General features: G+C 35.7%; 1 protein-coding gene across 10 annotated transcripts in view; it reads left to right on the top strand.

The window, feature by feature from the left end:
- Positions 1-1010: 1010 nt before the first annotated feature.
- Positions 1011-25375, top strand: part of CNOT4 (CCR4-NOT transcription complex subunit 4) — a gene marked incomplete at both ends in the record, with an annotated part of 70810 nt that continues 46445 nt past the window's right edge. For 3 of the 10 annotated variants that reach the window (XM_084229715.1, XM_084229710.1, XM_084229709.1), the window contains 6 exons: positions 1011-1184; positions 8631-8828; positions 14922-15008; positions 15704-15805; positions 16484-16609; positions 19214-19338. In XM_084229715.1, coding sequence (XP_084085841.1) covers positions 1011-1184; positions 8631-8828; positions 14922-15008; positions 15704-15805; positions 16484-16609; positions 19214-19338 — 812 coding nt within the window. Of the gene's footprint in view, positions 1185-8630; positions 8829-14921; positions 15009-15703; positions 15806-16483; positions 16610-19213; positions 19348-25375 lie in introns of all 10 variants that reach the window. The other 7 variants (XM_084229713.1, XM_084229708.1, XM_084229717.1 and 4 more) reach the window with 4 other exon arrangements.

Genomic DNA, 25375 nt, shown 5'->3' with positions numbered 1-25375 from the left:
AATAGGGAAAAAAACCTCCATTAACTTGATGGATTGTGTTGAGTTATATTTTGGAGGCTGTCATTTTTTTTCTGATGTAAAATAACTTCAACCTAACCTTTTAGCAGTGACCTTGACTTAAATTGTTACCTAAATATTTTCAACTCTCTACAATCTAAAAATATAAATTATTTAATTTAAAAATTTTGCTCTTTATTTTTCTGGGGTTTTTTTGGGTAGTTTTTTTTTTTTTTTTGTAGTATTGCTATAGGAATATTTTAATTTTTCTCATATCTTAATTTCCCAGAAATTTCCATTGGTTCGAACTCATGCTGCAGTGGCTGCGGACAGCTTCATAAGTTGCATCTTAACCCCTTGTGCCACCAGGGAGGCCCAGTTCAGATTGTGGTTTTTTATTTTTTTATTTTTTAAGATTTATCTTTATCTATACAAGAACTGGGGTACAGGCCAGAGATGTGGGAATGTGAGAGAATTCACCAGACACAGAGCAGGGAGAACAGGCAGGCGGACTGAAAACACTGCTGAGGGGAGCAGCAGGCGAGACAGGAGAGGTCTGCCATGCCATGTGGGCATCTCCCTGGCCAGCCAGGAATTGAACCCGCGCTGCACTGCGCATAACCTGCTGGGAGGCCCCAGATTGTGTTTTAATGCTGAAGTTGCTTCTTTATATTTTTTAATTCTCCTAAATGTGCTATGATTATGTTAATAATATTTAATCTAGTAAAAGGAAGTTCTTTTTTTCCCATTGAATCCAAAAAATTACAACACTAATTAAGCCTTTCAATATGAAATGCAGAAATTATCAGAATTGCATGCTGATCTAGTCAATATTTTTCAAAATTGTTGGTGTGATTCTTGATTGCTAAAACTGCCATTTTGTCCAGTAGTAAGCAGTTTATTTTGTTTCTTCTCATGCAGGCCTTTGAAGTTCTCTACATTAGTTCTCAGTGCTGGACTTCCTTCTCCCTTAAATTATTATAAACTCTTGCTGCTGTTTAATAAACGTGAAGATGTCTCGCAGTCCCGATGCGAAGGAAGACCCTGTGGAATGTCCTCTTTGCATGGAGCCCTTGGAGATAGATGATATCAACTTTTTCCCTTGCACCTGTGGCTACCAGATTTGCCGATTTTGTTGGCATCGAATTCGCACTGATGAAAATGGGCTTTGTCCTGCATGTCGAAAGGTGAGTACTTCAAAATAAAATTATATATATCTCCCCCACCTCCGTGTATGAGTAAATAGATTTCAAAGATTCTGCAAACCTCAGGTGAGATCATATATAACATTATATTTTTATGATATAATAAAATGCAAAGAACATTGCCCTGGGAGAATGTCAAGTCTTGGCTATTTTGTTAACTATATAATCTCAGTAAAGTCACATAACTCTCTGGTTGCCCTTTAGTTTTCTTCTCTGAGGAGTTTAACAAAATCAGTGGTGCTGACTGTTAAGTAGATTGGACAAAAGAGGTAATGGATTTAGGTAGGATGGTTTGAAATTGGAAAAAACACATTCAACCTACAAGATGAAACCTGCGTATTTGCAGATAGGGCCTCCTTGCTTTAATAGCTTTGAAGTGAGTTAGAAATCACTTCCTCATCATCTGTGTTCTGAAAGAGTAAGTATTTATATGTGATTGGTATTACTTTATGTCCTCCTCAAATTATTTATTGGATTGTTGAAAAGTCATGACACATTTTTGCTTGGAAACATAGAAAAAATATGTCATGATTTTTTGGACAACCCAATAAATACATTGACTCTCTCAGGGGTCTTGGTTGTAGAACTGTCAGTGGAGAAAAGCTGCCATGAGATGCCCAGTTCTGAAATTCATTTTGGAGTAATTTCCTCTTTATGGTATTTTATCCTATAAATTTCTGTTGCCTCAGTTTCTTCAAATTTGTCTATCCCCTGCATTCTGTCCCATCTGTTCACTGTCATTATTGGACCCATTACCAGGGTCCAGTAAGTGCTAGAAGAGCAAAAAACTGTGGCTGTCATGGTTTTCATATGTCTTCTCTGTCAGAGGTCACAGTTCTGCTGCACACTGACTCTTGTCCAGTGTCTGAAAACAGTTATATTATGTATTTTGTCTAGTTTTTGTTGTTTATGCTGGTAGGTCTAGTCTGTTATGGCTGGAAGAGGAAATGTGTAAATAACATCTGCATTTTATAGTGTAATTTTGAATAGTGACCAAACCAAAAATTGGTGGAAAGTTAGAAAGGGGACTAAGGGTATATGGTTAGGCTGCCTGACGGAAAGCAAAATCTTTAGCTTGCATAACATAGTAATACATAAAACTGAGAATTTAAAAGGTAGCAAACAAGCATGTTATCGGCAAAAGAATCATCTAAGAGTAAACATGATTATTTCTAGGGTGAGGCAACTGATGTGGGAAAAGAAAGGAATGAGAGGCTACTCTTTTCCTCCTAATAACTCCTGTGGAACCATTTGGAAACATACAAGAAACATGTTGGTGAAAGTAAGGGAGAAAGATGTAGTGGGGAAATGGAAATCATGGGATAGAGTGTGTAATAATAATGATGTTAGCCATAATTAAATTCAAGATCAAACATTTAATTTTAAAGTGTAAAGAATTTTTCTTTCTAAAATCATGAATATTTACTTTATGGAAGAACTGTGAGGTATATTGAATTGATAAAAATACCAGGGCAAATTGCATGCACATTCATTATGGACTGATTTTAGCTTCTATATTTTAGAAATAGACAATTTAAAAAATAGACACTTTAAGTGACACATTTAGCAAGCATGTGTGTGTTTGTACATGCACACAATTTTGTAAAAATTAAATTGTATGTCACTTTAAAATGCAAGTTCAGTGGTCACAAAAATTGACAGGCTACAATGGAAATATCAAACAATTCTAGAACGTAGGATTTAGTTGTTTGTGTTATTTATTTATTTTTTTTAATAGAGGCATTTTTTATTTATTTATTTATTTGTTTGCTTGTTTGTTTTGTTTATACAAGCACTGGGTACAGTCAGAAGCGCAGGAGGGTGAGAGAATTCACCAGAGCCAGAGCGGGAAGCAGAGCAGGCAGAAGGACCAAAGTACACTGCTGAGGGGAGCAGCGGGCGGCAGGAGAGGTCTGCGCACCATGCGGGACCCTCTTCCAGTGGCAGGGGAGCAGCCGGGTATTGAACCGGCGCCGCAGAGGCCGTGGGCAGCTTCGCAACCCAGCGCTCAACCGCTGCGCCACCGGGGAGGCCCGTGTTATTGTTTTTTAACCCCATCTGGGGTTTATAGGGTTTCTTGAATCTGTGTTGGTGAGATTTTTTTTAATTCTGGAAAAGATCTAGCTATTATCTTTTCAGATACTGCCTTTCATCTCTTTCCGTTCCTTCTGTGATCTGATTAAATATATTTCACTGTCTTCCATGTCTCTTATTATGTTCTTGGTCTTTTGTGTCTTTATATTTCCTTAATGCATAATGGATGACTTCTTCTAATTCTCTCACATTTTATTTTTTTTCCCTGATCCTGTCTGCTGCTACATATGTCCATTGAGTTTTTAAATTTTGTTCTGCATTTTCCATTTCAAAAGTAGCATTTGTACTTTTTTCATAATTGATGTGTTGTTTTTTTACATAGATTCTTATACCCTGCAGATACTTTCAGGTTTGTTATGTTTGTTTAAAAAGGTTAGTAGTATTGTTTTAAGATCTGTGTCTAGTAATTCCAGTTACAGAGCACATGAGGAATGTTTTTGCTAGTGGTTGTTCTTTATCTTCTTGGTTATTTATGCCTGCTACCCAACCCTTGTCATTAAGAGTATTATTTATAAGCCCAAGGTAGATTTACCCTCCTCCAGAGAGGCTCTGATTAGGCTTCTAGTGGGTCCAGTAAGCATTACCATTAGGGATGCCTCAAGTGTAAAGCTACAAGTGTTTTTTAGGATTGGTTTCCACAACTTCTCAAGAATGTTTTTTCTTCTATTCCTTCTTATTTTTTTTCTTACCTTCTTATCTCTCTGGAGTTGGTTCTTATCCTGAGACTAAAAGAGGGGTGAGCTTAGTTTCTGCTTACCATGGGTTATCCTTGTACTTTGAATGCAGTCCCTCCTTACATTTGTGGTCACTTAGATTTTCCACTTATCTCTCTAGAATTTTATTTTTATCCAAAAATTAATGTGGGACTTCCTCCAGTGTATATCATTATTGTTTTTTTTAAGATGTTGGTTTTTAAAATAAGTTTTTAATAATATTTTTCTTGCCTTTAGCAAGAGGGTTAATTAGCTCACCATAATGGAAATCAGAAGCCCCCCAAAATAGTACAGTACAATTAGTTGTTTTTTTTTTTTGATTAATTTTTATTTATTTATTTATACAAGCACTGGGTATAGTCAGAAGCGCGGGAGGGTGAGAGAATTCACCAGAGCCAGAGCGGGGAGCAGAGCAGGCAGAAGGACCGAGGTACACTGCTGAGGGGAGCAGCGGGCAGCAGGAGAGGTCTGCGCGCCATGTGGGACCCTCCTCCGGTGGCTGGGGAGCAGCCGGGGATCGAACCGGCGCCGCAGAGGCTGCGGGCAGCTTCGCAACCCAGCGCTCAACCGCTGCACCAGCGGGGAGGCCCCACAATTAGTTGTTAACACCAAAAGGATAAAGAAGAAATCTACCCACCTGTAAAATAAAAATTATGGTCCTCTGTAACTCTTGAGTTAAAGAAGAGAACAAAAGGGGAATTAAAATTTTTTAAATTCAATAATTGGAACACTCTTTCTAAGAATCATTGGAATGAGACCAAAGATGTATTTAGAGGAAAGGTTAAAGCTGTAAATGCATTTATTAGAAGAGGAAGAACAAAAATAGATGAACTTTTTCCCAAGTTAAAAAACCAAAGTTAAGGAAAAAAAACAAACATTGTGACAGTAGAAGATGGAGATGAAACACTTCTGTGAAATAGGAAAAAAGTAGGTTCCCGAAAAAGTTAGAGCAATTCTCTGAAAAGATCAGTAAACTCTTGGCAAGTCTCATCAGAAAACAAAACACACACACACACACACACACACATATATATATATATATATATATATATATATATATATATAACATTAGGAATAAAAGTAGGAGTTTAACTACACATATGAAACATTAGACACTCTAAACTCTGTTAATCATTTGCTTTGTAATCACCAAATTAATACAATTGAAGATTTTACACTTTTAAGATGTTCCGCTGCAAGTGTCCTATTTGTCTTTAGTTTGATATATAACATGTAATAGTGCCTTTAAAGAAAAATTTTCTACTTGTAAGTTTTCATTTGATCCTATATTTCTAGAAAATGATGGTTGACATGTGTTTCAGTCAAAAAATAGATCAGCTGTGTTTTTCTGTATGTTCATTTTTAGTATTGCTATTAATTAGCTGTGTGGGTCTCACTTTCTACAGTTACATTATATTTCTTCATCTCCCATTTTTAGTTTGCCTCCCTTCCTCATTTCATTGTCTCAGTTTATTAATTTTCTGTTCTTCAGCTTACAGAGTAGGCATTGGTGTGGTGTCTGTGCAGTGGAGGTGCTGCTAGAATGGATACTTGCCCAGTGTTTTATGAAGGCTAATAAGCTCTGGATATTTGCTATTTGTGTATAGAGTCAGTATGTTTTATGTTGTCTAGAAAAATTTATTTGATTCCTCCTAACATCAGAGATGTAGCTTCACAAATACAAGATTAAAAAGCGAGTATTATAACTTCTTTTGAGTTAAAGAGATAAACAGTATCTTAGAATAAGAGGTACTTGGTGGGTAAATCATAGTGAACTAATTTGTCTCATTATTCTCCTGTGTTGATACCTTTTGTTATTGTATCAGTAGTACGTATCTTCCAATAAAGTTGACTTTGAAGCCTTATGGAACTGTATTTTCCTAAAAGACACAGCATGATGTTGCATCAGTAATATACCTAATGAGAGTTCATATTACCACCTCATCTTTGGTACTTGTCAGTCTCCATCAGTTTTTGTGTATGTAGTCATGCATTTCTTGCTTTTATTTTACTTTGTGTCATCTTTCGTCAGGATTTTACAATGTCAGAGAATATAAGCAAAGAAAAATATCTTTGAGTGTTTGTCTGCTCTCTCCCATGTTTTCAAAAGAATTTGAGTTCCCGAAAAGTTCCATCATTGTTTTCTCAAACTAACTCTAATGAAGAACCAATTTGTATGAGTACTTCCTTCCCACCCCCTAGTCTGTTGAGGCCCGATACAAGGTCTCTTATGCATGCCTAGTGCCCTGCTTGTGACACATGATCTGCCACCCAAGTTTGATAACAGCCACACTGATATCTTGTTCTGCCAAGAGTCCACTGATGAGGTACTTGAATGTTGTGGCAGTGTTAAGTTGCTGTAAAAGTTTCCAAATGCTTAGTCTCAAGTTTTGTACTTTTCTTATCATGGACTGGTGAAATGCAGTGCATGGAACACAGTTTGAAATGGAACTAGGAGTAATCCATACACTTGATTCATTTGGATTATTACCCCATAGATATTAGTGGAGGGCAATACTTTTCAAACGAACTTCATGATAAGCATTCCCAAAAGAGCTACCCAGAAATCTGATAGGAGAAAAAAAGCCTTTTCTTTGTGCCAATGAAAAATTTAAGTGATTGTCTGGAAAGATATTTTAATTGGTTTGCATGTAGTTCATTTTTATGCTTGTGCTCTTATAGCTCCAAATTGCTTTGTGTAATTAAAGTCACAGGGGAAGATACATAAGATTTGAAAGGAAAGATTATAGGTACAGAAAAGTGGGTGGAGGAGAAAGGTTTGAGAGGAATCATTGAAAGAAAACTTCAATGGGAAAGGAAACATCACCGATTAAAGAATTGAACTTATAATAAATTTGTAGCCATTAGTTTCCCAAGTTAAAATGTTAAAATATTTTGAAATGAGTTAAAAAGAAAGAAAAAGAAAAATTTGCAGCACCAAATTTCCATAGAGTAGCATGGTGTACATTTGGCAAATACTGAGGTCCTAAAATGTGTGATACTAACTTTGTGTTTGATTCTGGAGAAAGTCCTCAGGTCATGCAAAAGTCAGGAGTTTTATAATCCTCCTACTGGTAAGTGAGTATGGAATATGCCATGTAGAACAATCAACTAAAAGATTCAGAATTTTTTAATGGGTAAATCAAATGATTTTTAGAGACCATGATATTGCTAGTTGAAGTTCCCACTTTTTATCTCCATGGCTTCATTTCTGACTGAGGGCACCCACTTCTGTATTATGATAGGCACACTCTCCCAACTGATTGTGGGTCCTATTCCTGGGGTTTTACTGTATAGTGTTCATCTTCCATTTATGGTTGACTAATTTTTATTAGTAGTAATAACCACTGACTTATTGAAAGCTTATGTGCGCTATACAATTTTAATCACTATAAATACATTATATCTTTTAACTCTCATGGACGTGAATAAGATGCTGTAATACCCACTTTACAGAAGAGAAGACTTGGGCAGATAGGTACATAACGTAGCCACGGTCTTTCAGGGAGTAAAGAGCGAGCCAGGATTCAAAGTCAGACATTCTGGCTCCTTAACTCTTATTCAGGTCACCAGTAGCCTTGGTATTAGCAGTAGAAATAAAAACAATAATGTTATGATGAACAACGAAAAAAACTATAACTGTGATTGCTGGTATCTATTGAGGGATTAATTTGTGGCAGTCACAATAATAATTGCTTTCTGAGGGTTATTTTATCTTTTTAAATTATTTTTTTTAAAGATTTATTTATTTATTTATTTATACAAGCACTGGGTACAGTCAGAAGTGCAAGAGGGTGAGAGAATTCACCAGAGCCAGAGCGGGGAACAGAACAGGCAGACTGACGAAATACACTGCTGAGGGGAGCAGCGGGCATGGCAGGAGAGGTCTCTCGTGCCATGTGGGACCTTCGTCTGCGGCCGGGGATCGAACCAGCGCTGCAGAGGCTGCAGGCAGCTTCGCCGCAGCCCATCACTCAACCGCTGTGCCACCAGGGGAGGCCCAAGGGTTATTTTATCTTTACACCATCGTTTAAAATGATTATCATTTTACATATGATGATACTAAGGTATAGTGTTTAATTATCTTGTCTCTGGCCACATGGCTAGTAAGTGCTGAAACCAAGTTCAAACTGCTGAGCCAGTGTGCACTGTTGCTTATTTGCACTTCTGTCTCCTTTTTTTTTTTTTTTTAACTGGGAATACATTAAAGATTCAGCTCTTTTAACTTCATTAATGTTTCAACAAATAGTTTTCAGTAAATACTTGTTGATTGTAATACAGACATCCATATTTAGATGACAGGATTTATACTCTTTGCCTCTTCTGTAGTACCATTGAACCTTAACTTTCCTGTAAATTATTTGCTGGGCACTATAGGGAATACCAAAATTGGTTTTGTTATTTTAGAACTTTTGGTGACATTTTATGTTTTAGCATTAAAAGTGGTCTGTGCTAAACTAAAAAAAAGTATTTGAACAAATTGTATTAAATAAAAATTATTTTAAGCAATTGAGTCAGAAAAAGGAAACTATAACAACCATTATCCAGAACTTGATAATTGTTATTTGTGTAGTCATTTATTTCAGGCTAACTTCTTTCGCTGTTTATTTTATACTTAAAGCCATATCCGGAAGACCCAGCAGTTTACAAACCACTTTCCCAGGAAGAACTGCAAAGGATAAAGAATGAGAAGAAACAGAAACAAAATGAGAGAAAACAGAAAATATCAGAAAATCGCAAACATTTGGCTAGTGTGCGTGTTGTACAAAAAAACCTCGTCTTTGTTGTAGGTCTGTCTCAGCGTCTAGCCGACCCAGAGGTGAGTCCTCTTCCATTTTTTCCTCAACTTGGACATTTTCTCTATTTGCTTATCTTATTGGAAATAACCTGTGGCCCTGCCCAATCATAGGAATCCCTTGAAAATACTGAAACGTAGGAGAAACTGGGAAATGAGTTTTTAGTAATTATTAAGAAACCTGATACTGATTATAATCTTAGGCAAGTGTCTTAATATTTCTTGGCCTCATTTTCTTTTGTTGTAAAACTGTGATTGAACTGTGTTGCTCATGTTTCCTTTGGTGCTAATAATCTATGAAAGCTGACTAAATGGTTCTGGTGCTATAAGGCGCCATGTGACATAACTGCTCTGTTTCTTTCCTTTTTTCTCATTGCGTTATCAGAACCAACAGTAGAGTTGCAGTCACATGAACCCTCTAGAGAGATTAATAACCTGTATTTTTATTCTGGCTGAATAGTAATCTTTGGTTATAGAAAGGTTTTAGAACTGATGTGCTACTGTTTTATTATCCATTTTAAGCCATTTTGGGGGGAAAAGGGAGAATTTGATGAAGGGAAATAATGAACTAGCTAAAGTGAACTCTCTTCTTAACATATTTCATTGAAGAAATCTTTTCTTACCTCTTTGGGAAGAACCTAATCTCCTGAAGATTGTGTTGCCCACTTATGCCAGCATCCCTGACCTAACGTCTAGCAAGTCTTAAGTTTCTCCATGTTTATAAAGTTTATAAAGTTATAAAGGCTTCTGAGTTAGGGCTCCTGATCTTTTTCACTTGTTTGGAGGGTGGGGGGGTCTTTAACCCTTACTAGAATAGTGGTGCACACCTAACTTTCCCTGATGCCCTTGGATGCACATCTGCTAATGTTTAGTTTCTGAAATATCAACAAGTGCTGACTAGATTGATGGCGGGGCAGATAGAAACAGATTGACTACCAGAGTATTTACTGTAACAGGACAGAGGGATTTGGGGGATTTGTTGAAGTTATTCCTTGAGAAGGACTTGAGGTAATGCTTGCCATGGTACCAATCAGAAGGAGGATTGCAATGAATGTCTTAGGAAGGTGGGATTCTGTACTTGGCTAAGTATACCAAAGACTCTGGAAGGAGGAAATTTATTTGGAGAGAATATAGGTAATTATTGATGATGCGTTTACATTATTGAGCCAATGAAGGGCTTCAAGATTAGTAGAGAAAAAGATCAGGAGTTCTAACTAAGAGCCTTTATCATTGGCAGTAAACTTCCTAGACCTTAGGTCAGGGTTGCTGGCATTAATGGACAACATGATTTTTAGGAGACCAGGTTCTTTTTGAAGAGGTAGGAAAAAACTTCAATGAAAGATGTTAAAGTGAGGGTTCAGCTCAGTCTAAGCTGCTAGTTTCCTTTTTCCTAAGCAAGTACTTGGTCCAGTCAAACAGAATCCCAAATCATCTATGACCTTTTTTCCTCAAGCACCACCGCCAAACACTTGTATCTCCCTCTTTCAACCCTGACTTTTTTCTAACCAGAGGGCACTTGCCTCTACAAGTTTTTTATTTACCTCCCTCTAATTACTCCTACTTTTGCATTTCTGAAATGGTTACTTAAGTAAACTAATGGAACTTTTATCTTGATTTGAGAACTCTTAGATATAGATGTATTTGATTTTGTTGCTGTACCGTGGGTCCAGTCAGCTGTAGTACTGGAGGCATACTGAACAGCACCTGAGGACTGACTCAAAAGAAGCTACGGTCTCAATCTGATGGTTGGATTATAGGTTTCCTTACCTCTTCTTTAGAATGTGATTTGTTTTTATTTACTGATAGAGATTTATTTCTACTTCAAATAACATGACTCCCGTAAAATTAAGAACTCTTATACAGAAAGAAATTAATCTAGGTGGTAACTAGTGAGAGTACTTTATTATAAGTCAAATATACCTGAAAAAAATCATTCTACTGGTTTAATAATACTTTTGTGAAAGCATCATTGCTTGATGGGAGGACAATGATTTTTTTTTAAATATTGGTTTCTCTCATTTTTTTGAAAGTCTGGATTTTCAAACATGTATTTTGTAAATAATTTTTGTATATCAGTAAAATTCATACCAAGATCTATTGTAGAATTATTAATCAGTCAATAGAAAAACTATATTGGAAGACATGATATAATTAGCAGTAATGATGGTTCACCCAAGACCTACAATTCTAGATTTGTAAGAACCTAATTTATTCTGCAGATTAACTCTTGAAAAATTACTTTGTGTTGTGCTTCAATATTGGAGATGTGGTTGTTTAGTCCATAGTCTACTTTCAAGTTTACTGATTAGCAGGAAGACAATTTTTGTATTTCATTTCACTTAATAAATGAGAAACTGAGGCACAGGAAAGTTGAGTGACTTCCTTAATAATCACATATATATATATATATATATATATATATATATCTATTTCATAGCTTAACCAGGGCTAATAAAACCTCCAGTACTTAAAGTGCCTATTTCAGAGTATTTTGCACTGATGATTGTTCTATCATTCATCTGTGTGCCTAATTATCCATTATCTGTCCATATGTTTATCAGGTTTTTTTTTTTTCCTCTGATATAGTCATGGACACTTGACTGTTAAGAGATTTTTATGCATTAGACATGCCATTGGACATTTATAATTTTGTCTTATGGCCTTTTGCATTCTATGTTAGTACAAAACCAGCTTACTATGAAGTAAATACATATCATTGGATATATGGATAATGTGGGGATACACAGAGTACTCTGCTTACTGCCCAAGTGCTTTATCCACTGGAATACCATTTTGCCAGTTGACTGTTATGTTTGGGCAGATGCTGAAATGTTCCACTTAATAATGGAAAATTAAAATTTTTTGAACTTCCCTTGCCTTGGAAGGCCATTTCTTAAACCACAGGTTATCTGCTAATATGTTGAGACCCAGTAGTGTTCAACATCCATGCAATTCTCTTTTTTCAGATCTAAGACCCTAAGGTAGTTTAATAATCATTTACTGAGTACTGCAGGCACTATGTGAGACACTTAGCATACACCAGTATACAAGTAGTCCCCACTTATTTATAAAATGAACACTAGAGAAGTGCTCTGTGCCGTGGAAGTACAGAGAGTGCCTGAGCTTTTGGGGCAGTTATGTAGCTCTTTGCTGTCTTTGGGGTAAAGTGCTCCTGGCACAGGAACTATACATATGCTGCGGGATGAGAAAGAACTTGAACTGCAAGTGATTTGTTTGGCTGGAAGATTAGCGTGCAATGGTGAGAGATGAGGCTGGTGAGGTAAGTGTTAATGGATGATAAAGGGCTTTCTAACTATGCTAAGGAGTTTGTGCTTGATCCTAAAGGCTGTAGGAGGCTATCAAATGTTCTTAAGAACAGAGTGCCATGGCTAGAATTTGTACTTTGAAAATATTCTGACGGCAATGTGACATTCACTGTAATTATATGCAAATCTTATAATTTTGTGAAAATGTTGTACCCAAATATTGGTGAGAAACTTTTCATAAGACAGTGGTGTCTTCAACCTTATCAGATGCAGTACACTCTTTTAAAAAACTGCTATTTTCTGACACCCTTTGACTCTCACGAAAACACTTCTTGATAATAATAATCTGTCTATATACATAATTTGGGGAAAAAAGCAAAGGAGAAATAAAAGATAAATAATTATAAGTAGCTATGTTTGCCTGTAAATGCTTGCATAATGCTACTGTAGAACATCGCTAAGCAAGATGTGACTCCTTCACCTGGGAGCTTATTATGCAAACTCTTGGGCCCTGCCTCAGAGTCATTGGTCCTAATCTGCATTTTAAGTAGATTTTCAAATGATTTGTATGCATATGCAAGTGTGTGAAGTAGTTTTTCAGTGCATAATAAAACAGTTAAGATGCTAGCATCTGTTTATAGAGTTACTGTGAATGTGACAGCTACAAATGCAGATTGTTACAGGTGTATGTATTGGCAACTCAGGAACCATGAAATGATTTTTCTGAAACAACTCAAAGAAATAATAAACACAGCACTTGTAGTCTTCCTTAATTACATATTATATTATATGCTTTTCTACGAATTCAGTATGTTAAATCTGTGGGAAAATACTTCATGCTTATATATAATATGAAATTTTTGTCTAAGTTCACTCAATTATAAACAGGCTTCTCAGCTATGTAAATGTCTTACAGGACATTGCAAAGTTGCGTAGGGCTAACCTGAGCTTTGTAAGCCACCCGGGTTCCCACCCACTGACCACCAATATTGTCTCCTAATCACGTTAATAATCTTCAGTAAAACCTTCCACAAATTTCCAAAATGCTCCTTTGAATGCTGCCTTCATTGAGAACTTCTGTATACTCTTATGTGATATGAGATGCAGATGCAGCATAACCTGTGAACAGCCTGAATTCTTTGAAGAAGATATTTTGGCTTTCAGGCCCTTTAGCTGAGTTGGTATGCATCCAGCTGAATAGTGAATGCCTGTTCCACACACCACCTGCCAGAAAGCTTTGCAAAGTATACTCTTCCCTGAAAGTTGACTGTGAGCAACCCTAGCCCACAATTCCTATCATAACTCAGGGGACTTGGGTAGAAAAAAGGTTGAAAATCAGTGGGTGCAATCACTTCACCTTCTAATCCATTACAATGGTCAAAACATTAACAACTCTGCACTTATAAGGACCTAAAGTGAAATTAAATTAAAAACTGTTAAGCATGAATGACACCCCAGCCATAGACTATTCACAAAATTTTGATTCTGCTAGATGCAGAACATGTTAGGTAAGGATTTCAGAATATTAAGTGAATAAATATGTGTGGAAAGAATACTTTGCACACACTTGAACAGGTCCATGCAGGAAGCTTTTCATTGAAAGAGCACTTTGGAGAGATTATAGGAACAGTAGGTCCATAGGTAAATTCTATAAAGAGAAAAATTTAATTTTGAGTTAGTTACACATCATGGGAGAAGTTTTTTGTGTCAAGTTGTATGGTGGTCAGATTATCTAAGGTTGTATGAGTTTGTAAGAGAAACTAAGTGAATGCTTAGACTGATCCCAAAGTAAAGGAGGTGACACAAATATGAGGGGAAATTATCAGGTGATAGAGAAAGAAATGTACAAAATTGTTTCCCAAATGTTTTTTCCCCCAATTACCTGACATGTTATTTACCAGGTAAAGAGAGAGAAACAAAAATAACAAGTGACAGTGGGAAAATGGTAAAATTGATAGACTTAAGGAAATTAAGTGTGTGTACGTCTGTGTGTCCACACACACAGTTATGGATCATAAAGCAGAGATAATTAGGGGCACTTTATAAAAACTGGAATTTGTAACTTAAATGTTTCCATGTAATTTATATTTTAAACTTTATATACAATAGAGTTATGAGTAGAGACTCTCGCTACTGCCTGTCTTGAGATTCTGTCTCTCTCTCTCTCTTTTAAAAGATTTATTGATTGATTGATTGATTGATTGATTGATTGATTTTTACAAGAACTGGGGTACAGCCAGATGCGTGGGAGAGTGAGAGGATTCACCAGAGACAGTGGGGAACAGAACAGGCAGACTGATGAAATACACTGCTGAGGGGAGCAGCGGGCGCTGTAGGAGAGGTCTGCTGCGCCATGTGGGATTCTCGTTGGCCAGCCAGGATCGAACCGGCGCTGCAGAGGCTGCAAACAGCTTCGCAGCGCTGTGCTCAACCGCCTGCGCCACCAGGGGAGGGCCTCTGTCTCTGTCTTTAATACATAATTTTAATCATTGTTTTGAGAGTTACTTTCTTGTAAGGATCATCTATTAATGAAAATGTGGTTAAGATCTTTGAACTATCTTATATTTAAGAAGGTAGGATCTCATAGATGATTGGTGCAGATATTAGAACATAGTAGTCAATCCCAAACATAATGAGTCTCAGTTTCTGTTAAGTGGGTTAATAAAAAAGTTTTTATGATTTCCTGTAGATTCACCCCAGAAACTGTAATTAGGAAGTTGTCATATTTATTAGAAAACTTAAGAAATTATGATTTTTCTTTCATTAAAGAGGGATGGTGAATGTCCCTATTATAAGGATAAAATTGATGAAAGTAGGGGCGGTTTATACCTTCTTTCTTCTTCTTTTATAGGTTTTAAAACGACCAGAATATTTTGGGAAGTTTGGTAAAATACATAAAGTTGTCATCAATAATAGCACATCATATGCAGGCTCACAGGTAACTAATTTTAGGGATTTTTGCCTTTCCTGGTATTGTCTGGGCTTGACCTGGACTGTTCAGAAGGAAATTTTACTTTTTGTGATTAGAGAGCTTGAGGGTTAAGGATTTAAGCAATGTAGTGACCCTTATTGGTGGGATAGGGGAATTTTTGGTGCTCATTTGATCTAGTACTTAACAGTGGTTAATAGTAATGAGGAAATAAAAGATTTAGTGACTTGATGGATTGCAGGGGAGGGGGAGTTGAGTAATTTGATATAATGTCTAATATTTTCAGATATTGAAAACTTAATAGAGCATGTTCGTTGAGCTGGTATTAGCAGAGAGGATACTTAGCACATGGCATTTACTTTCGGTAGAGCATAGTTTGACACAGTGTCTTCAGCCTTATGTTTTAAAATCTAAATTTCAAAATTTGTTTTTGTAACCTTGACAGCCTATCAAATAACTTTTTTAAAAAAGAAAGACTATTTATATGTATTTTAGGCTACTTAAAATGAGATAAAATTTATTGTTATTGTTTTAAAGTAAGCTAGTGTAAGTTTAATCGAAGGTACTACTACCTCTAATTATCTTCATTTTTTAAATGATGTGGTAGTAAAGGCCTTTTGCATTCTCTAATCAGATTGCGAGAGAATTTTTTCTTTTAAGTTTTCATTTAGTTTGAAACTAATCACAGTGGGTTTTTACTTTAGGGTCCAAGTGCCAGTGCTTATGTCACTTATATCCGGTCAGAAGATGCTCTCAGAGCCATACAGTGTGTCAACAATGTCGTGGTAGATGGCAGAACGCTTAAGGTAACATGGGCCTCTTGATTTTTTGGGGGGTGGGGGAAAGGATAGGATGTAATAAGTAGACAAGACCTAGCATTTATGTGTTGTATTGAAGGGAGTTTATTTGAAGATTGCTTCTTAGGCCCCCATACCACCCTATGATAGCTAATTTGTTTCCTGCTGATTTATGCAAGTTCCTGTTTAGGTAGGAATAAGCATATTATAAGGGGATAATACTTCTCTAGTGTTTCATATAATTTTGTGAAAATGGATCTGTTATTCTCACTGGAAATAAATAAGGGTTCTGATTTGTTGGCCTTAAAAACTTAGACATTGATCAGCGCAGATTTGAGTGAAGGATCCCAGGAAGCAATATTTTATGTAAATGGTAGGAGGATGGCATCATAATAAAGAGGAATTTGCCTTCTTATGTGCCTAACCACTTACATGGAATAGATTTTGTTTATGTTCTGCTCTCTAGAAGGTAAGATTTAGGTGCTCAGGTTCAGGGAAACTATAGACTGAGATGTTTTCTTTAGTTCTTTCGAATGAGAATAATCTTAATTCTGCTTAGTAATTGTTTAGTTCTCAGCCATACTTGTTTTGTTGTGTTTGTGCCTCATTTTTAGTGAAAACACATGGAAATTCTCATTGTGTCATTTCACATTTAGGGTCCTTTTCCCCTTTTGTTTTTTCCTCCAGGCATCTCTAGGTACAACAAAATACTGCAGTTACTTCTTAAAGAATATGCAGTGTCCAAAACCTGACTGCATGTATCTACATGAATTGGGGGATGAGGCAGCCAGCTTCACGAAAGAAGAAATGCAGGTAGTAAAGTAACTGAATTACCACCTTTGCAGAAAAGGGAGTATTTTTCTTCATAAGTTAAAATTGCAAAAGCTGAAGCTAGTGACTTTATTTTTTCTAAATTGGGCATTACTTTAAAGTAGCATTTTTCCAGTGTCGCACGGAATGTCACTTCTTCAAGATGTTATGATAAAAATGGGTGTGTGGTACACTGTCGCAACATGCTAGCTTAATGAAGGTATATAGGTTATTGTCTTGCAGGATTTTTCTAGATATTTAACATGCTAATACATATCCAAGAGGGTAGTATATACCAAAAAAAGCACTTTGGGAAATGCTACTTTAAGGGGAATGTCAGGAAAATGAAGCCTACGTAGGGTACTGTAATTATGAGTTGTTCCCCCCATCTCTTCTCTTACAGAGTATGCTAGAAAATAATCTAGCAGATAAACTAGCATTTTCATAAAATAATTTCCCCTTCAAGGGAATATTAGGTCACTATCCTGTGAAGAGTGAATTGGGGTGAAGGCTTATTATCCTGTGTTCTTTTTTACATTTCCTCTTCTTCTGTCTCCTTTCAATTTGTAGTATAAACATGCCTTTACAAGTAAAAATGTTGACCATACGGCATATTAAATGAGGATTATACCAAAGCACAATGCTGTACTTCCCTATTATAGATGAGGACTTCAGATTGTTGCTGTGGACTTTTGCAGGAATACTTCTCATTTAGAAGGTGGGGGGCACTGATTGCTACCTTTCATTCTCCAGGTCAAACTAGAGAAAGTCTAGTAAGGGCTCCTTTAAGCGCAGATTGTTCAATAAAATGAAATAGTACCTTTTTTTGACTTGGAGTTACTAGCAATTAAATCTCATTATAATAAATACTTTGGAGTTTCTTGATGGTGTCACCTTTATGGTCCAAAAACAGTGTTAAAATAACACTGATGTTTAATGGGGACAGATAACCTCCTGGTTTCTTACTTATCCTGTAAGTTATCTATCGCGTAAAGACTTAAACAGTATCTTGATTTTTTTTTTCCCTTCCTTTTTTTGGGGTGAAAAAATCTTCAGTGGAATGTATTTTACTTACTAGAAAATTCTGTCAAAAAAATTGTAAGCCCCATTTGATCTCATATTTAAGTGCTGTTGGACGCTAAAAGAAAATTGATCAACAGTCCCTTGGAAGTTATAATGGGATTTAAGCTGTTGCTATGAACTGCCCCTGTAGAATCACTTGAATATAAATGTGAGTTCTTTGTGGATTAGGGAAGCCATAGTATCTCCAGTATTGACTGCAGAAAAAAATTCCAGGCTTTTCATATTTTTGAGATTGAAATCCACATCAATTTGTATTTTTCTTCATAATTTAGTATTCATTTCATGTTATCCTGAATTCTTGCTCTTCTTGAGTTTAAAACTAAAAGAGGTTTCTTTGTTAAAATATTTCCTCAGTATAGAAAGGAAATTTGAACAAATTATATCATGGCAAAAATCAAAAGATATCTTTATTTGTAACTGCATTACCAAAATGAGTCCTATATGAAATATTTGTAGACCCCGTTGAAGCACAGGAGCCCTCTCAGAACAGGGAACGACACATTGTGCATTCCATGTGATACAGTTGTGCTTGATTAAATACTACTACTTTGCTTGTTATTATTTTGGCTTGTTTTGTTCTGGTTTTGGTTTTCCCATAGCAAATATTTAGACCACATTTTTAAAGTAACTGATACACTGAAGGTAAGTGAAAATGTTAATCTAGTCATGATATCCAGGCAAATCATAAAAACTTATTCAAAATCAATTTGTTAGTCTTTGCCTAATTCTCCTATGACATTTGTGACATAGCTTTCTGATATACAGCTATCCAAATGCAGAGTTCTATTTGTTGCATAGCATAGGGATCAGCAGATTTTTTTTGTAAAGGGCCAATTAGTGAATATTTTAGGCTTTGTGGGCCGGAAGTAATATCTGTAGTTACTACTCAGCTTCTCTTGTAGCAGGAAAGCAACCATAGAGATAACATGTAAATGAGGGAATGGACTGTTCAAATAAAACTTTATTTATAAAAACAAAGTGGCTGGCTAGTCATTGCCACCCCGATCTAGAGTTTAAAATATGCCAATTTTCATGTATAAACAAAGTATTAATGGAATTTTTGCTTAGTGTCAAGATAATGAAATAAATATATAGAGAGATTTATTGATTCTTTGTATTACTTGCCATGTTAACACATTTTTTAAGAAGCTTGATTTTTAAATGACCTTCAGAAAATGAAAAATTAAAAGACATAATTTTTATCAAAAAGAAGGGGAAGTAGGTTTAAAAGGGGCCCTCTGGTGTTTTGAGCTAATAAAGTTTTTTCAGTATGTTTTTCTCCACATTGAAGTGGTTAATGAAATGCCTTAATTAATGAATGGAATTAATATCATGTAGGTTTGTTGGAAGAACTTTTCTTTCGTCTAAAGGTCTTGTGACATCATCCTCACAGGTTTCTCTGATGCCATGAAAAAACCCTTACATGATTTATTCAGTTATCTTTCATAATTCAGAAAGTAGTTCAGTATTTTATACCAATCATTTCGTGAACCCCACTGCAGTTTTAATTTCTTCTTCTATTAGGCGGGTAAGCACCAAGAATATGAACAGAAGCTACTTCAAGAATTATATAAATTAAATCCCAATTTTCTTCAACTATCTACGGGTTCAGTTGATAAGAATAAGAACAAAGTGACACCATTGCAGAGGTATGATACGTAAGTACCAATGTTAGTATGATCAGACACCTCCTTAGGTCTGTCTTTTCATTCTTCATTTTTTCATGCAGAATCCTTGACACTATCTGTTGCTTATGCAGAATTGTTGTGCTATGCAGGAAGGGCTGAGTCTGTTTCTGGGTTTGAATAGTTGCCGCTGCTGCTCCCTGGTTATACTTCAGACGAGGTGCTTTATGGCTTCCCCTTGGCATTGATTTGCAGGCTACCTTAGCCTAGAGAATATCCTCATTGATAAAGAGGAAATTAAGGGACGTAGGTTATTAAAAGGCGCTTGTCACCTAAATGAGGTTTCCCACTCTGCTGTAATGATTGGGAAAATGCTGTAAAAGGGAGTGGGAGTTATCTGAAGCATTTTGTTTTGAGAAATATTTTGGTTGTTTAGTCTCAGGAATAACAAGTCTTATAGCCTACGAGTGAGAGAGTATCCATATTCAGATTCTTACTCATCTTAGGAGATAGCTTGTTTTTGTGTAGGATCTATATTGTGTCACTGTTGAAACAAAATTATAGTGTTAAGTACTGCATCTCATTCTGATGTGGTAATTTTCATGTGTTGGGTTGTATTTAGTTGTACCAGTTAGAAAATTGTATTGTTAATAAAAACAATAGTTTTGGAGTTGTACTCTATCCTCAGTGTTGTTAGGACCTTGTTTATTTATTTTTTTTTTTAATTTGGTAAGTTTACCTTTCATAAAGTGAATATTTAAATAGCTATAATTAATTTAATCATGTTGATTTTCTTTTTTAAGTATTCTAAAGTCAAAATTTGCTTAAGAGATGTTTTAAATGTCTGGGTATTTCTTGTTATAGTCCACTGCTTACTTAGCACTAAAGTATTACAGAGCCGCTTTTCAAATATAGCTAATGGTAACTGCATGGATTGATGTCATTCAGTTTCTCCGAAAATATGTTCTTTATTTAAATTCTTGGAGCCCTGTTAAGTTTCTTTTGAAAGTAAAGATTATTTATAGAAACTATTTAAATTTAAATATTTTTTTGTTTATACACACACATGTACATGCATATATAAACATATATATGGAAGAGACCACAGATTTAAACATAAAATTGCTACATAGTAAACTTTGTCAAATTTGTCAATATCAAAATTAAAATAAAAGCTAAGTCTGAAAGAAATATTCTGTGTTGATTAGCTTTTATCTCTTTCATTGATTGTTTTGTGCCTACTATATTCTGCCTATTTGTTCATTTTATTTTGAGCTATGTGTGATTACTTACTTCATGTGCACCTAACTCTGCAGAGCTACTTATGAGAGTGGAATTATTGTCATAAATAATTATTTCAGTTGCTTTGAACATTTATACATTTTGTAGTTCATATTAACAATGTCATTCTAATTAAAGTCCTCTCCTGAGTGTATAACCACTAGAGAATTCAGAACAGAAATTTAAAATTTAGATTCTCTTTTTGATATAGCATTTGTTATTTCCTGAATATAAAAGTCATGTTTTTATTGAAGAAAACTATATAAACATACAGAAGAACATAAATATTGTATGTGATCTCAATAACCAGACATTTTCACTGAAAATGATTTGATATATTTTCCTTGAAGTTTCTATCTGTATTTGTAGAGTGTAATATGTATTTCCTTGCAGTGTGTAGTATGTATTTCTTTATAGTTCCTTTTGTGAATGTACATATACAAAAAAAATACATTGGTTTATTACATTTTAAAATTAATGCCCATTATTACAAATATTTTTTCATGTCATGAAAATGCAATTTTTTTATAGCTGCATATAGTGTTCCATTATATATGAATATTTCAGATTTATTGAACCAATCTCAATTATGTTATCTTCATTTTGGTGCTGTTGTTTATAACACCAATGAATAGTTTTTCATATAAACATTTTGGGTACTGCTTTGATGTTCTTAGAATGACTGAGTCAAAGAGTATGAGTACCTATTTTGTTGACTTGAGTATTTTTCTTGCACATTTGCTAATTGAAATTCAGGAGAGCCATCTCATTTTTATTTGTACTTGACTAATAGTGTGCGCTTTTTTTTTTAAAACTGAAGACTTTTTTTTTATTTTATGTCATAATTTTTTTTAATATTTTGTTTTATATAATTCTTACATCATTTTTCATTTTCCCACAATGTGTACATTTTCATTTTGGTTATATTCCCCATACAATTACACCCCCCCCCCTTATTTTGACTCTAGTCCTTCCTCTACCCACCTCTCCTCCCTGTAGTGTGTCTGGTTTATAGTTGCTTGTTGATTTTGATTTTTACTTTGTATTAATTAGTCTTTTTCCTGGTCCCTTATTTAGGTTTTCTAAATTCCTGCTATGAGTGAGACCATCCGGTATTTTTCTTTTTCTTTCTGACTCATTTCGCTGAGCATGATCCCTTCTATCTCCATCCATGTTGCTGTAGTATGAGCTTTTAATGCATTGTGAATTCATATATTTTTGCCATGTTTTATTGTATTTGTATTTATGTGCAGTTACACAGTTCTCACTTCCCCCAATTAGTTGATGATCTATTTCAGAATTCTTAAATTTATAAATCAACTTTGGAAGAATTTATATTCTACACTATAATATTGGGTCCTCTCACCCATTAGCATGGTATCTCTTCTCTCATTTTTAAGCCTTTCGTGTGTCTCAGTAAAGATTTTTTTTTCTGTTTACTGTCTTTTTTCCTGTTTCACTCTATTAGATCTCCCACCACTGCCTCTTCCTGTGAGTATCCCTAGACTAAAAATGAAAGAATAGTATTAGAAAATGTGACTAGCAGATGTTTTTGTTGCATTCTTTACTTTCAAAGGGATGTTGCCACTGGTTTTTTTTTTTATTCACTCTTAGGTATGATATTGACCATTTATTTGAGATAAGTATTTCTAACCATATTCTAACAATATGAAAACACCTAGTTATTTCTGATTTATTGAACTTATTTTTAGGTTGGCAATGAAAAGCAGAATTTACCCAAAGAAGTTTTTGGCATATTTTACAAGTATTTAACTTTTCTTTAATTTTTTTGGTGATCAGTTATTAATAGATTGACTAATACTTTATTGACTTTGTTTTTATATAAAGTATCATCAAAGCACATTCATAACTATCACAGTAGCATGAAAGGAGTATCAGAGAAGCCACCAGTGGTAGAGGGGGGGGAAAAAGGAAGAAAAAGGAAATTTAAAATGGCATTTAATAACTCTCCCCGAAGCTAGTGGTACTGAACCTCTGCTGGGAGCAGAATAAATGTTGCCATAGTTACCTCTGTTCTGCCTATGCACAAGGTTTGCATAAGGTTTTTTGGAACGAGAGAGGTTTTTTTTGTTTAATAGTCCCCCAAATTTATTAAGGACAGCTGATGGCCCAAGAATAGAGAGTTGGTTTTGAGCAAACTTGTATAACTTGTTTTCTTTCCATGCCTCCCATGCAAGAGAGTAAGTCACCTGACTGTCAGTAATACCAGAGGTCAGTTTGGGTCCCCATGTGCGCATTGTCACCATGTAGGGCAGGCATAAAGAAGCACTCAGTGGTAGAGATGAATTTGTAGATGAGTTTTCTTTTTCCCACAGGAAAGTGTGCCAAGTTAAAATCATGATGAGCAATGTGACTCTTTCCAGGATATCCAAGAGATACATTTTTCTTATTCAAGATGAGAATTAATCTGCTAGGGAAAAAAAGAAAAAGAACTGTTCTTTTTTTCTCTTTTCTTGGCATTCCTTTGTAGTGAATAGCAGTTTCATAAGAATTGCAAGAAAGCAAAACTTGGAATCTTACAGATTGACACTAAACATAAAATGTAGTTTTCTCTCATTTCTTTTTTTTCTTTTAAAGAAAGATTTTTTTTTTTTATTTATGCATACATGAACTGGGGTGCAGGCAGCAGTGTGAAGGGGTGGGGTGAGAGGATTCACCAGAGACAGAGTGGGGAGCAGAACAGGCGAATTGACTGAAATACACTGCTGAGGGGAGCAGTGGGCAAGACAGGAGCGGTCTGCTGCATCATGTGGATCAGTTCCATGGCAGGGATCAAATTCATGCTGCAAGTGACTGGTGATAGCTTCGTATGTTGAGATTTAACCCCTTGTGCCACCAGGGAGGCCCTTTCTCTCATTTCTGATTAAGCCAGAGAACAAGTGTGAGTGTCATAGCTACTTATCTTTACTGCACCCTGAACCTTGGCATGGTTCCTTAATATATATGTTCATAAGTGAAATTTTCTGTAATATGTTTTATTCCTGTCTCACCTAAACAAACAGTAAATTGTAAAATGGAAGTGTCATTTGCTTGCTAACCATCACTGCTCCCTATTATTATGAATTGATTATTATTATGAATTGGTCAGATTGTATATTGATTATATATACTGGTTTTCTACCCTAATGCATTATTTTGAAATGATAAATAAAAAGATGAGAGTGGGGAGTGAGGAAGTCATGCAGTAGTGATGCTTAAGGACTGGATATTTTGTTTTTAAGTTTGGGGCTTTGAAATATCTTAATGTAGGTTGAAAATACTCTGAGTACTACCTGAAAATGATGAAAGGAATAGCAGCTAGATGGGCCACTCTGCTCAGGACAGTGAGCAGGCCTGCCTTGAGGGATTTGGGAGCTAGACCGTGGGATGTGCTGATCCCTGTGGCTCCGTCAGCAAGCCACAGTTGTGGAAAGAGTGATGTTGAGCTGTAGACTTAAGTGAAAAGAGCATTGAACACAAATTAGGTAACCTGTATTCATTTAATCTCCTCTGTGGCCCTCTGTGGTATATAGCATTGTTATTTATTACTGGCAGTAAAGCTAACTCATAAAGATTTTAAATAATTTGCCAGTATCCTTTACAAATAAGGGATAAACCAGAACCTAATGAAAGTCTGTTAATTTTTAGCTCTGCCATTGCTTAGTCTAGAAGTAGTGAAATTCTTGAGACTACTGAGAATCAAATCAATTAAGTGAAACTGCTGTGATGACTATATATTGCTTGACCTTGAGGATCTTTGTTAATTCAGACTATTGCCTTGGGATAAATATAGTCCTTCTACTATAAATTTCAAGGATTTGGTAGTAGTTTAAGTAAAACCCTCTCGAAACCACAGATTGATAACAGTAGAAAATGAACTAAAGAAGTGGTAAAAGGAATGTTTCTATAGGGATTTGTCCATTTTGTCCATTCTTATTACATTTAATTCATTGAATGAAATGTACATCTTTTAAAAAGTATGGCTGTATTCTTACGGAAATCAAGTATAAGCTCTGATAGACTGAAGGCAGTCATTGTACCTTATTTAGTCAGTAGGGTGGGAGTGGTCACTACGTGAATCCTCTTCTGCTCTAGCTTTATTTGGTCAACCCCGGAGATTTAGAAAAGATAAGATGCAAAGGTCTGTGAGCTCTCTGAAATGTTGAGAGAGAGAGAGAGAGAGAGAGAATGAGAATATTTTTTCTGGAGAGAAGGATCTACAGCCTAAAAATAGTCATGCTGGTTTAGAAAGAACTTGTATATGCTGGTATCGATAGAAAGACAGGCTTGTGTAGAATTCAGGCCTAGTATAAGGCAGTGGTTGTTGAAGTATAGATAAAGTACCATGGAGGTGGGTGGCCTTTTTTATAAAATGGATCCCAAACATTATAAATCGGATGCATCTTTTTTTTTTAATATATTTTTTAAAAGATTTATTTATTTGTTTATACAAGCGCTGGGTACAGTCAGAAGTGCGTGGGGTGAGAGAATTCACCAGAGCCAGAGTGGGGAGCAGAACAGGCAGAGTGATGAAATACACTGCTGAGGGGAGCAGCGGGTGGCAGGAGAGGTCTGCACCCCATGTGGGACCCTCGCCCGTCGGCTGGGGATCGAACCGGTGCTGCAGAGGCTGCGGGCAGCTTCACAGCCCGGCGCTCAACCGCTGAGCCACCAGGGGAGGCCCAATTGGATGCCTCTTTTTTAATGGAGAAATGATTTGCAGCTCCTTCCTTTTGTTTTTGCATAAAATTAAGGGCTAAATATTAGTATATTAAGGAGA

Source organism: Talpa europaea, assembly GCF_964194135.1.
Source record: "Talpa europaea genome assembly, chromosome: 3".
NCBI lineage: Eukaryota > Metazoa > Chordata > Mammalia > Eulipotyphla > Talpidae > Talpa > Talpa europaea.
This window is presented reverse-complemented; position numbering and strand designations above follow the sequence as displayed.